Here is an 11328-nt window from a genome sequence, read left to right as displayed (position 1 = left end):
GGGAATCTCCACTCAGATCCAGTCAGGTTTACATTGGATAATGAAAGTCCTAAATCGATGATCTAAGTCATTAAATGTGATTCAATATCTCTAAAAACTACTTATACACCAAATTCATATAATTCAGATGTCCCTGGCTTATGCATCAAATGATCAAAAAGTATATATAATTTAGTTCTATTTAGACTGTCTAATATTTTAACCACTTGATGCATGAATTAAAGATCTCCAAATAACAAGATTTTTGATATATAAATAATTTAGATATACTAGATCATATCCAATGATTCGGATTATTAATTTGAGATCTCCATTATCCAATATATATCTAACCGGATCTAAATAGAGATCCACTCGAATATAGCTAAATCACGCTCCCTCTAGTTTCTATCCTCTCTTCTGTTTAATCCTTTCTTCCAATTCATTGGTGCAATGTATATTTATTTGTGGGACTCCTAGCACTAACGCCCAAAATGAGTGAACTCTCCACTTTGATACAGTCTCAACCTATATTCTCCTACCCTTGCCTCATACTCATTTGCCTCTCTTGCCATGCTAACCATTTCTTCATTCTCCAGTAAGTACTGCATGCTAAGAATGCATCGTCCCCCAGGATTATTTAGATACAAAGAGGAGTTAGAGACAAAAGGGGAGCCCAGATGCCTGTTTCACGACCCTTCATTCCGACACGATTTTGCAGAGAGGAATTCCATGTCAGTCGCCAAACTCCACTAGAGGGGCTCCAAAAAGTCATTTAAGCACAACTGTCACCGTAAATTTCCATCTCAACCCCCAAAAGTACAAAACCCCTATTGCCTTTTCTTTCTTTCTTTTTCTAAAATATATAATTTATATTATCCACAAGTATAGATACATCCAATAATATCAGCAAACAATAAGTTTCGGAGCACTCTAAACAACTCTCCTTCTCTAACTCGCAGAGTGCCTCTGAAGTGACTGGCTATATACGAAACTACTCATTCCGCAGCCATATCTATCTCTCTCCTTCATCACCAGTATTTCTACCGTATCTCACATCTAGCTGTCAACAATTCAGTAATCCACCTTGAACTCGAGGCCCCTCCATGTGCAGGAGCCTACCATTGGAGGCCAACCATCCACTCCCGTTTCCACTTTCCTCGACCTTGCCTTCAAAAAGCAGCATCTCGCTCATGCCCATCTCATCCATTTCTAGATCGAGCCACCTGTTATGTACCAAAAAAAAAAAAAATCGAGCCTCATTGTCCTACCACATTTGCCAATCCTTTGTCCTCTCAAATCGAAGATTAATTATACAATCCATGTTCAAGGCCCCAGCGCACATCATAAACATAAAGAAAACAGAGAGGTCGCTGAACACCTTCTCCCACATCAAAATCTATACTGTTTATACGCTTCTACACCATTTGTCAGGCATCGCGCTATCGCTTCAGAAGCCTATTTATTTTATACATGCTTCTCTGATTTGTTACTGGGCATTCTATTTCCCGCGAGCTCTGGTGACTTCATGGGCTTTGCGTAGAAGCCTTCTTTACACTATGGCGACATGTATGGAGACGCCACGAGCAGTCCCTAGTGGCATGGTGCTCTTAGCCCATATCCTACCCAAAGGAACGTCAATGGTGAAAGGATATGATGCTTCTGGAGCGGAACTCAAAGCAGCATGGGAAAAAATCTCCCATGCCAAATAGGTGCTCGAGGCTAGGAGCATCATCCTAAAGGAAGATACAGTGAAGATTATTGAGCAGATTTTATAAGAGAGGATGTGGGAGGCAGATCATCCACTTTTAGTCGACATTTGGAGGTTATTGAAAGAGTGTGATGCCTTCCAAGTTGTGCATGTCTACCGAAAGACGAACAGAGCTACGGATTGAGTTGTCTTTTTTGCCGCTCACCACTCTGAAAAGATTCTCTGAACTCGTCATAAATCTAATCTCCAACCTCTGAAATATATCTTTTCTTTAGACTCGCATGGCAGTGCTCATGCGAGATTAATGTAAACAGCCAATGTAAATAAATAAATCAATAAATAAGGAAGAGGATATGATGCTCTTAGCCCATATCCTTGGCACTGAATGTGACAACCCACCTCCCACTACAGTTTTGCATCAAGAAAATTATTAAGAAGGCCATCATTCACCTTTGGATCCCCAAGTCCTCTGGGATCGGGAGTTTCCCACATCAGCAAGCCTTGCATCATAACGTGCCGCCCATCGATTGGCAAAGGTGGTAGCCACATCAGCTGAGCGGCTGATGAGTCACCTTGGGACGCATCCTGAGACAGAATTAGCGATCTCTCGAGACCAAACACCGGACCTTTCCCCGTACGCCGCGGCTGCGTTGATGCTGAGATGGACGGCTCTCTCACGATCACGGAATCGGAATTCTGGCCGGCTTTTGGAACTTGAGAGAGGGAAATACTGGTCGAAAGCCCATCTCATGAATTTGAAATGAACGATGTAAACAAAAACAACGTCGAATTTAAAATAAAATTTTAGATACATGATAAAGTCTTATTGTAACCCCTCCATCCTCGAAATAAAACACAACCACGTATCACTTTCGATTTTGGGACATCGCCAGATTTTAATGGACCAAATGCCAAAAAAACAAATTTTGTAAAGTGAGCTTAGGAAACAACCAATCAACACCCGTATAATTAACAAACCATTGACAATGACAAAAAACCTACCAGTAACAATGTTGCCCATCCTACCAAGACCAGTTTTTAGTTTCCTGAGTTGAATTATCCATCGAATCTAACCAGAAAAAAAATGATAAATTATTATGAAAAAAGAGAGAGGAGAGGAGATGAAATTTTTACTTTAATTTAATATATAGCTACATATTCATAACATGATCCTCTTATCAAATATCATAATTTTTTAGATTTACAAACATTTTCAAAGGGAGACAAAGTAAAAGAAGAGAAATGGTCTGTTTGTCCCTATCTTACAACATTTAGTACATTACAAATTTCAATAAAGTAGCAGAAGAGGAATTCAAAACTCCAAACGATAGTTTCCAAAGGGAAATCCCCCAAGGTCCCTTCCTCTTCTTCTATATATTCCTTCCCCCCCCCCCCCCCCCCCCCCCAAAAAAAAACGAAGGCAAGACAAGAAGAAGCAGGGGTTTGATGAAACAAATAAAACCTTTCAGAACTCGCGATTTGTCGCTTCCCCCTTGTAGCATACGCCTCTCCTGTCTGTATATAGCCCTCTCTCATGGGCATGGCTGCATAGATCTCTGATCTATCCTCATCTCTCCAATCGGCCAGACGGCGGGGGAGCGGCAATCGGGACATCGGACGATGCCGTTCTCGTTGCAGGCGGCGCAGCTCTGGAACCCAGACTTCTCGGTGTACACCTTATGGCTCCCGTTGCAAGTCTGGCACAAAATGAACCGGATCCCGCCGCAGCCCTTGCAGGCGCCGGCGGCCGCCAACGGGACCCCCTCCATATACTTCTTGAGCTCGCCGGCCTCATGGAGCTGCCGGATCTCGTCGGCGCCACCGATGTACTGGCCGCCGATGAAGACCTGGGGGAGGCTGAGCTGCCGCTGGCCGAGGATCCCCTTCAGCTCCGCGAGGAACCCCGCATCCATCGACAAATCCCGCTCGTCGATCGCGATGCAGAAGCCGCGAAGGATGGATCGAACGGCGCAGCAATCCTCGAAGGTCTTGCGGAGCACCCGGAGGGAGGTAAAGTAGAGCACGATCCGCTTCTCCTCCCTCGATGGGAGGCCGTAGGATTTCGGGACGGAGGCTGATCGGAGGGCAGCGTACGCCGACCGGACCCGGTGGAAGACCGGGGCCGCCTTCACGATGGCGGCGGAGGCGGGGCTGGAGCCTGACCCCTCAGCGACGAGGGTGTGGATGTCTTTGAAGGAGGTTATGGAGGAAGAGCGGGAGAGGGGATGCTTGGAGGGGGCGGAGGAGGGGGAAGAGGTGGCGTCTTTGCCGCGAAGGATCCTACCCCACGGCGGCCACATCTTCACGGGTGAGGGAATGGGGAGGATGGCCGCGTGAGAGGGAGAGAGTGAGAGCGAATCGGAGGAGGGGAGGGGAGGGGATCGCGCGGAAGAGTGGGTGGGGCCAAGGTTTCACCCTTTTCCCTTAATTTTTCCTAATTTTATCATCGGGAAGTATAGTTTCGCTTCCCGGCGGTTTAAACCTTTGAGGCTGCAAAGCTAATTTTAGTGGGGCCGAGGAGGAGGAGCGCTTTTGATTGGTTGGTTAAAGGTGGTTTTTTGAAGAGGAGAGGCTAGAGGAGGAGGATTTGGAGACGGGGTCAACCGAATTGTTTGCTTTTCTACCATTTCGTTGGCATGTACTGGGAGGGGCTTGTGGAGGTGATTTAAAGGCTTGCTTCAGCTGCAGAAGGATGGTAATTATTGTGCTGATGTGGAGGATCAGGCCAGTTTTTGGGGTGTCGAAGGGGGACAAATGGGGAATTAATGCTTGACTTAACTTGAATCCCCTTTGTCGATGGAAGATTGACACAATCCCCTTGACAGAAGATCAGGCATAGGGCATGAATCTGCCTAGAAAAATAAGGAAAGAAGGTCCTTGGTTATGGAATGGCCTAAATGAAGCCTGAAAAGTGAGAACTCTGGTGGCTAGTTGTTGGTTTAGGAAACTCACAGGAACCAATAGATGACACTAGGGGCAGAATCTAGTGGGTTCTGATAATTATTTGTTTGAGAGATAGGATGACATCAATTAGTTATATAAGATATTAGTAACTGGACAGGTGTAACACATGTTTAGAAATTATAAGTTAATGCAAGGCTTTGAAAGATAAGAGAATAAGAGGTTTGCATTGATGAGAGATGGGTATTTTTTTTTTTAAACATGTCATCTAATTGACAATTGAGGTATAGAAATTAATAGAGGTATGATGGATTTAAAATATCCACAAGAACCAACAAATGACGCTAGAGGTAGAATCTAGTGAGTTCTGATAATTATGTGTTTAAGAGATAGGATGATGTAAGTTAGTGATATAAGATCTTAGCAACTGGACACGTATAACACACATTTAGAAATAATAAATTAATAAAAAGGTTAAAGAAATTGAAAGATATCATAGATAGGATAATTGATTAAAAAAGAGTTAAATGATATAATTATAAAAGATGGGAATGGAATCCACTATCTAGATTGGACATGATGCATGAATAGCTAGGTATGGTCTAAGGCATAGTTATTAAACCTACATAGAGATCAACTTGTTAGGTCATTAGTGCATTAAATACCACCATTACTATTTAATTGCAACATATATAAAAGATGATCATGAATTATCTATTTATTAGAAAGCTTGGAAAAAATATATGCAAATGTAGGAATGTGTATTATATATTTTTTAATCAAGTGAAAGGATTGATTGTTTATAAAAATAATAAAATATTAACATATGAAATATCATAAGATACGTTAAATAACTCTTAATCACATGATTGAAATTTCAATAAAGAAAATAAACCATCATTGTAAATAAAGTTGAATGATGTGGCCCAGTGGTTTAGTGGTTGTTATCCAAGCAGCAGGTCAAATACTTGTTTTTAGGCATGAGAGCAAAATTATTTAGATATAACCTTTTTTGGAATTTATTAGATATCCAGATTCGAATTTAAAAATGACAAAATTTATAGATAGTTATCTGAATCTATATTTCCATGAACAAAAAAAAAAGTACCCATATCTATATTCGAAAATAGATTTGGATATAGTTGATATTATTCGACCCCTTTCAGCCCTCATGCAGAAACTCTAAAGAAAGTAAATTATTATTTTTTTCCATGTGTTAGCAAATCCATATTGAATTTCATTGGAGATGTTAGGCCTCACCTAGACAGGTTTAACTTAAGTAGCTTAAAAACAAAACTCTACTATTATAAAGCAAGAGATATTGAACATTTTGTCCACGAGCTCTTTCTTTAGAAATTATACTCTTCTTAGCTTAGCTCTCAATCATTAATATAATTAAAAAAAAGCATAAAGTATATATAGTTACATTACTAGAAATTTGGTTTAAATCCCACCTTCATTAGGGCTTAAAGAGAAGAGTTGGAGAGATTCGGAAGAGAGCTACCTTCGTTGTATAATCTATTGCCCATGGAAATCTTTCTTCCCAAAATTAAAATATATGAGATCACAAGTATACATTGTCCTTTCCATGTAATTTATTCATGCTCAATTACAATATTCTTAACCCTGACTATATCCATTTCATATATCTAACAATGCATTGTAAAATTTAATTTTGGGCCTTAAGTGGTTCTATTTATATTTAAGTTAGCTAGCTTTGTTTAAACTTTGTATCTTATTTGGAGGAGTGCTATGACAACAAACTATCCATACGTCTCTTACTAGAATTGCTGATATTTTTTCATGATTTAGTTTTCCTCTTGCATCGTCTATTGAACCTAATCTTAATTGACAATTGCCATCTTTAATTTTCCCAAGATGCAAGATAGAAAATGACTCTTTTTTCCAAAGAAGAACTTCCAACATGGAATTTCTCAAGGAGCAACCTAGCAATCACCATGTCCTTCCTTGTTTTGTTTTTTTTTTTTGGGGGGGGGGGGGGTCAAGTTTTCCATGTACATATGCACGCTTTGGAACATAATGCTTTTTGTAAAATGAACCAGACCTAATTTGTCGTTTGCAATGCTTCCAACTTTCCATCAATTGGCACCTACTCTTATCATACGTTTGTTCATTAACGAGCTTGTTTGTAAATACTCAAGCATAACACTGTATTTAATTTAACATCAGTCAAAAAAAAAAAAAAAGAACCCGGGGTCAAGTTTTCTTGTTAACATGCTTACGTTCAGCGACGGCTTTTTCTTAAAGTCAGCTGGAAAATTATAAATCTATTTAAGGCAACCCCCTATAAAATACCGTATTACTAAGTTTTGACATGAGTCTCCTGTTAAAGTCGGCAAACGCTTTTTCCAGACTCCTAAAAAACAAATGCGAGTTGAGCTCCCAGAAGAACATGAGAGAGAGAGAGAGAGGAGGAGGGAAGAGGGGAAGCATTCCACTTTAGACGAATTATCTTCGAAGGTACTCCCACTCCCTCTTCTCCACTCCCTCCCTCCTCTCTTTACACGAATTCTTCGATCTTTCTGCATTGCCCTAGATCAAATCTTGCCCTAGAAGGAAGCCAATCAGGGAAGATTTTCTTGGTGTTTGAAACTTAGGTTTCTTGTTTTGATGAGATTTAGATTTTCTATCATTCTTTGCGATCTAGGGTTCTTGGTTCGATGAGATTTAGAGTTCTTGGAACCAATCTGGTAGGATGTCCGATTTCGGAATCAATTGATGGAAGATTCAAGAAGTTATTCTTGGTGGATACTCGGGAGGATTTTTGATTTGGAGGAATCATGTTGAAGGAGAAGTAATTCTTTTGTGGAATATTTGGATTGGAGAAGTATTTGGATGAGAATGTGGAGTATTGGAGCTATCAAGGTAGATTGGTACCTTATGTTACGGTATACGATCAAACAGACGTAATGTGAGATAAATGGGTTCTCTGTTAACTATTAGTGTTTCTGAAAGGGTTGGAAATCATCCAACGGGAATAATTTGCAAGCTTTATTTCTTCAAGAAATGGTAGTTGACACCGTCATTTCTTGCAACTCTAAAGTTATTTTCATGAATATTGTTATTTCCTTAAACTTTTATCTGAATGCAATGATGTCTTGCCAATAGAAAAAGAATTTGTGATTCAAGCCTCTGAAAAGGTCTACGTTGATTAAGTCTCTAAATCTGTAGTCTTAGGTTCAGATTAATTTCCTAGCCAAGTTGAAGGTCATGCTCTTTAAATGGATTTAAGTTATTTAAACCATAAAATGTTGGGGCTGTGGATGATCACCCGAGCATCTTGACTTTTCATCACCTTTGTTAGATTGCTCTTTTTTTCACCATGTTATTCTTTATGAGTATAGTCTATTAATCCAGTTTGCCATGAAGAGAAGAATTCCCATAACACCTATGATCTTTCCTGATATATATGCAAAGCTGAAACAACCATTTTTGAAAGTGTCAGGGGAATCTGCTTGCTTATACCATATGTTGCTAAGCTGGTATTTATTTGTAATCTAGCCTTAAATCATAAATAACGATGAAAGATGGTTGAAGAAGCCTATCCATAAACATCAGGTGAAGGTTTCTTTATATATTTATTCATATGTTTATCTTATGCTAGTAGTGCTACACTGGTGTGGTATATTGTTTAGAAGCATTTATTAGGAAAAAAAGAGTCATACACCGCAAAGCTTGACACTATTGTCTATTGTTGTTGTTGTTAAAGTCCTGTTACTAAATAATGCTGCACAATTAATTACCATTGAATTGCATGGTTATTCACTTTGTTGATAATTTATGCTCTCTCTTAGCTTGTTTTAGTTATTTTGAAGAAGTAATGTAGAATCTTGGGATAGCTTTCTTAATTATGAGGTAGATGCAAATAAATGCAAAACTAGCAGTGCGAACTTTCAGAATAGCGAAAGCTGATAATTTCAAATACTTTGATCACAGGGAAAGTTCTCACAGATTCAATGAGTTTGAAGTCGGAGCAAGTGATAGATGGGTCCAAAGTAACACTTATTGCTTCTCAAGGTCTACACCAAGGGGTAATTTTATACACTTTGATATAAACGTATCTTCGTGATTGACTTAAGGAAAAACATCTCAGTTTAGGTAATTAAACTGAGAAATTAGAGAGATTTCTTCCTTTCTTACTGACCAGTAATATTTTTAGTTGCTCTGAGGTTAATCAAGTCTTTTCTTGTAATATTGATTTCTGTGAACTGTTCTGTTGTTACTCAAGCTGCCTTGGTTTTTTTATTGGAAGCTGTAGACCTATTATAGGTCTTAATTAAATTCTCTGGCATACTGAAATGAAGTATGTTCAGAAATATTTAAGCTCAGCAACCTTTTGCACTCTTAGAATGGCTTAAAACAATCTAATCCTGAAGTTGAAATCATTGATGAATCTATGAATGGACATCAGTGGAACAGTTTCCTGGATTATATGGATTACTTTAGTGCTACTTATAACTTTGCATGATGAAAGAATCTGTGCTATTCACATACTTTTTCAATATTTCTATGCATTTTTGATGGGTTGTGCTTTAATTCCCCCTCCCCAAATGCATTATTTTGTTGTTATATCCTCAGGAAATAACCTGTATCCTTGAGCAGGATGGTCCCATCACCAAAGATGCCACTTTTTCAACCAACATGAGGAGGATACTTTGACGGTAAACAGTCTTAGTTTATACTTAAATCACAACCGTCGGATCTACACCGACAGCTCTGAACTTCCGACACTTGGATCAACGCATCGGCTTAGCACGTGCCATATATTGGCGCGATGCTTACTCCCCCCCGCCTTTTTTTCCCCCCTCATCACACGTGCGCCGTGCGGGACGGCGGTGTATTCCGATCTGCCCCGCCCCATCCGGCGCATCTCAGCATCTGTCCTCTCTATTGGACCATTTCGCCCCCCACTACTATCGTACTCCACAAGCTTAAGCTTCTGATTGGAACCTCCTCCCATTTCGATCTCATCTCAGCGATCGCCCTCCTCCTCCTTTGCTAGCGCTCCGGAGGTGAGCTAAGGAACCGAAAAGGAGCAAGGAGGCACGAAAGACTCTAGGGGGAGGAGATGTTCTCCCATCAACTTCTTGCGAGGAAAGCTCCTCTCGGCCAGATCTCGTGAGTCTTAAACTCTCCTCTCGATCTCGTTTCATTATGTCCCGTTTCGAAGATATCTTGTATTTGAGTGGAAATTTCTACGATAGCGGCGACGATGCACACCAAGATCAATCGGAAGCACGGTAAGCCAGACATCATCAAAATCTGGTGAGCTTCTCCTCCTCCTTGTCGGCTGCTCCACATCGTCCGAGATTTCTCTTGCATACATTTCTCCGATCTCAGCTCCTTTTTGCTATTTTTAATGAAAATTTTGATCGCAGTGAGGAGATCCTGAATCTCTCCGTTTGGATGGCCCTTCGGCTCCTGGGGATCCTCACGGGCAAGCAGTTAGAACTCTTTTCTAGTTTCGTTAACCTTTTTCTTCTCCTCTATCTGTGTCTTTTTTTTTTTGGTACACTCTATCTCTTGGACTGTGTCGTCTTTTCTGAGGCGGTCTGGTGATCGTCTACGAGGGGAAGGTTAAACTTCTTTACTGTTCGTTCGCTGCTCCGTGTCTCCCTTTATTTGTCTCATCTGAGTGCGAGATTAACTTGATGTTTCTTCTCATAATTTCTCTAACCTGCAGATGATGTCACACGTTTCTGGTAATTTTTGAATCTTCCAGAGCCTCTCTCTGTCTCTGGTTTTCATCTTGTTACTGGTACTGTGCTCTTAAACGTAACAGGTAGAGATCAACGAGGCATGGAAAGGTAAAGCAATCAGTGATCCAAACCGTCCTTCCCAATGTAAAAGCCCCAGCCAAGTACGGAAGTACCATCACTTCTCCTCTCTTTCTTCCTCCCCACTTCTCTGATTTTTCTAGTCTGAGAAAGGAAACGATACTGTAGTTGTCTCCTTTTTTTTTTATTATTGGAAAACTGAGAGCGATTAGAATTGGTTAGTAGTGCCAGTTATGACTCTCCGTGCAATCGAGAAGCGAGGGACCGTATGATCATGATCAAACGGTATTCGAATGCTGGTTCCGAGCTGTTACCCTTCCGGACAGGGACTCGGTTGCATCTTTCGCGCGAAAGAATGATTAACCTTCCTTTTTTTTATTTTTGTCGCGCGACCACCGCCGGATCACCCGCCGCATTCTTTCGCGCGGAAGGTACACCCGTCCCTTCCGGCCAACGTCGACATGGAAGTGGAGCACCCCTTGCACTTCTTTCACGGGTCACGCCAGCGGGCATGATGTGGGGAAATTGGACCCTACACCTTATGGCGGTGTAGGGTATAATTTCTCCGACGTTGGAGATCTTGGAGAGACCGAGGGCATCAAGGAGGTGGGCGAGTGCTGAGCGGTGGGGGAACGGGTGGTGGATTCGCTGAAGAAGAAGAGGTCGGGGACGACGAGGTCGAAGCGGCCGGAGAGTGGGCGGACCTGGTGGCACCACTGCCATGGACGAGCGGGGGCTTGGGGCTACGGCTATGACGGTGAGAATCTTGACGGCTTGGAGCTTGGCAACACTACCAACATCGCGTCTAGGACCTCCTGGAGCCCCATGATCCAGCGGCTAACCGGTCTCCGCAGCTCCTTCATGGTCGGGTGGAACCTGGGCGCCGACTCCAGCCAGAGGAGGACCGCCAGCAGGCCTTCACGCACCCGAAGCCGCTCC

At 41.5% G+C, this 11328-nt stretch overlaps 1 protein-coding gene and 1 long non-coding RNA gene across 3 annotated transcripts in view; one reads left to right on the top strand and one right to left on the bottom strand.

Moving 5' to 3' along the window:
* Positions 1-2852: 2852 nt before the first annotated feature.
* Positions 2853-4101, bottom strand: LOC103706724 (uncharacterized protein At5g39865). Its single transcript, XM_008790939.6, has one exon. It carries the CDS (start codon positions 3988-3990, stop codon positions 3223-3225), a length of 768 nt encoding a protein of 255 aa, XP_008789161.4. The 5' UTR covers positions 3991-4101; the 3' UTR covers positions 2853-3222.
* Positions 4102-6656: 2555 nt separating this feature from the next.
* The window catches only part of LOC103706725 (uncharacterized), a 6177-nt gene continuing 1505 nt past the window's right edge, over positions 6657-11328 (top strand). The window contains exons 1-3 of one of the 2 annotated variants that reach the window (XR_604013.6): positions 6657-7072; positions 8549-8643; positions 9215-11328. The exon at positions 9215-11328 is cut by the window's right edge and continues 1505 nt beyond it. This is a non-coding gene — a long non-coding RNA (uncharacterized LOC103706725). Of the gene's footprint in view, positions 7073-8548; positions 8644-9190 lie in introns of both variants that reach the window. The other variant, XR_604015.6, reaches the window with a different exon arrangement.

The sequence above is a fragment of the Phoenix dactylifera genome, chromosome 17 (assembly GCF_051530095.1).
Source record: "Phoenix dactylifera cultivar Ajwa chromosome 17, Ajwa_hap1_PhDact_Kaust_v1.1, whole genome shotgun sequence".
Classification (NCBI taxonomy): Eukaryota; Viridiplantae; Streptophyta; class Magnoliopsida; order Arecales; family Arecaceae; genus Phoenix; species Phoenix dactylifera.
The sequence above is the reverse complement of the archived record's forward strand: the minus strand, read 5'-3'. Positions and strand labels throughout refer to the sequence as shown.

Bases quoted from the DNA above. Each gene is read 5' to 3' on its own strand.
- LOC103706724 (XM_008790939.6), bottom strand. From the start codon at position 3,990: ATGTGGCCGCCGTGGGGTAGGATCCTTCGCGGCAAAGACGCCACCTCT.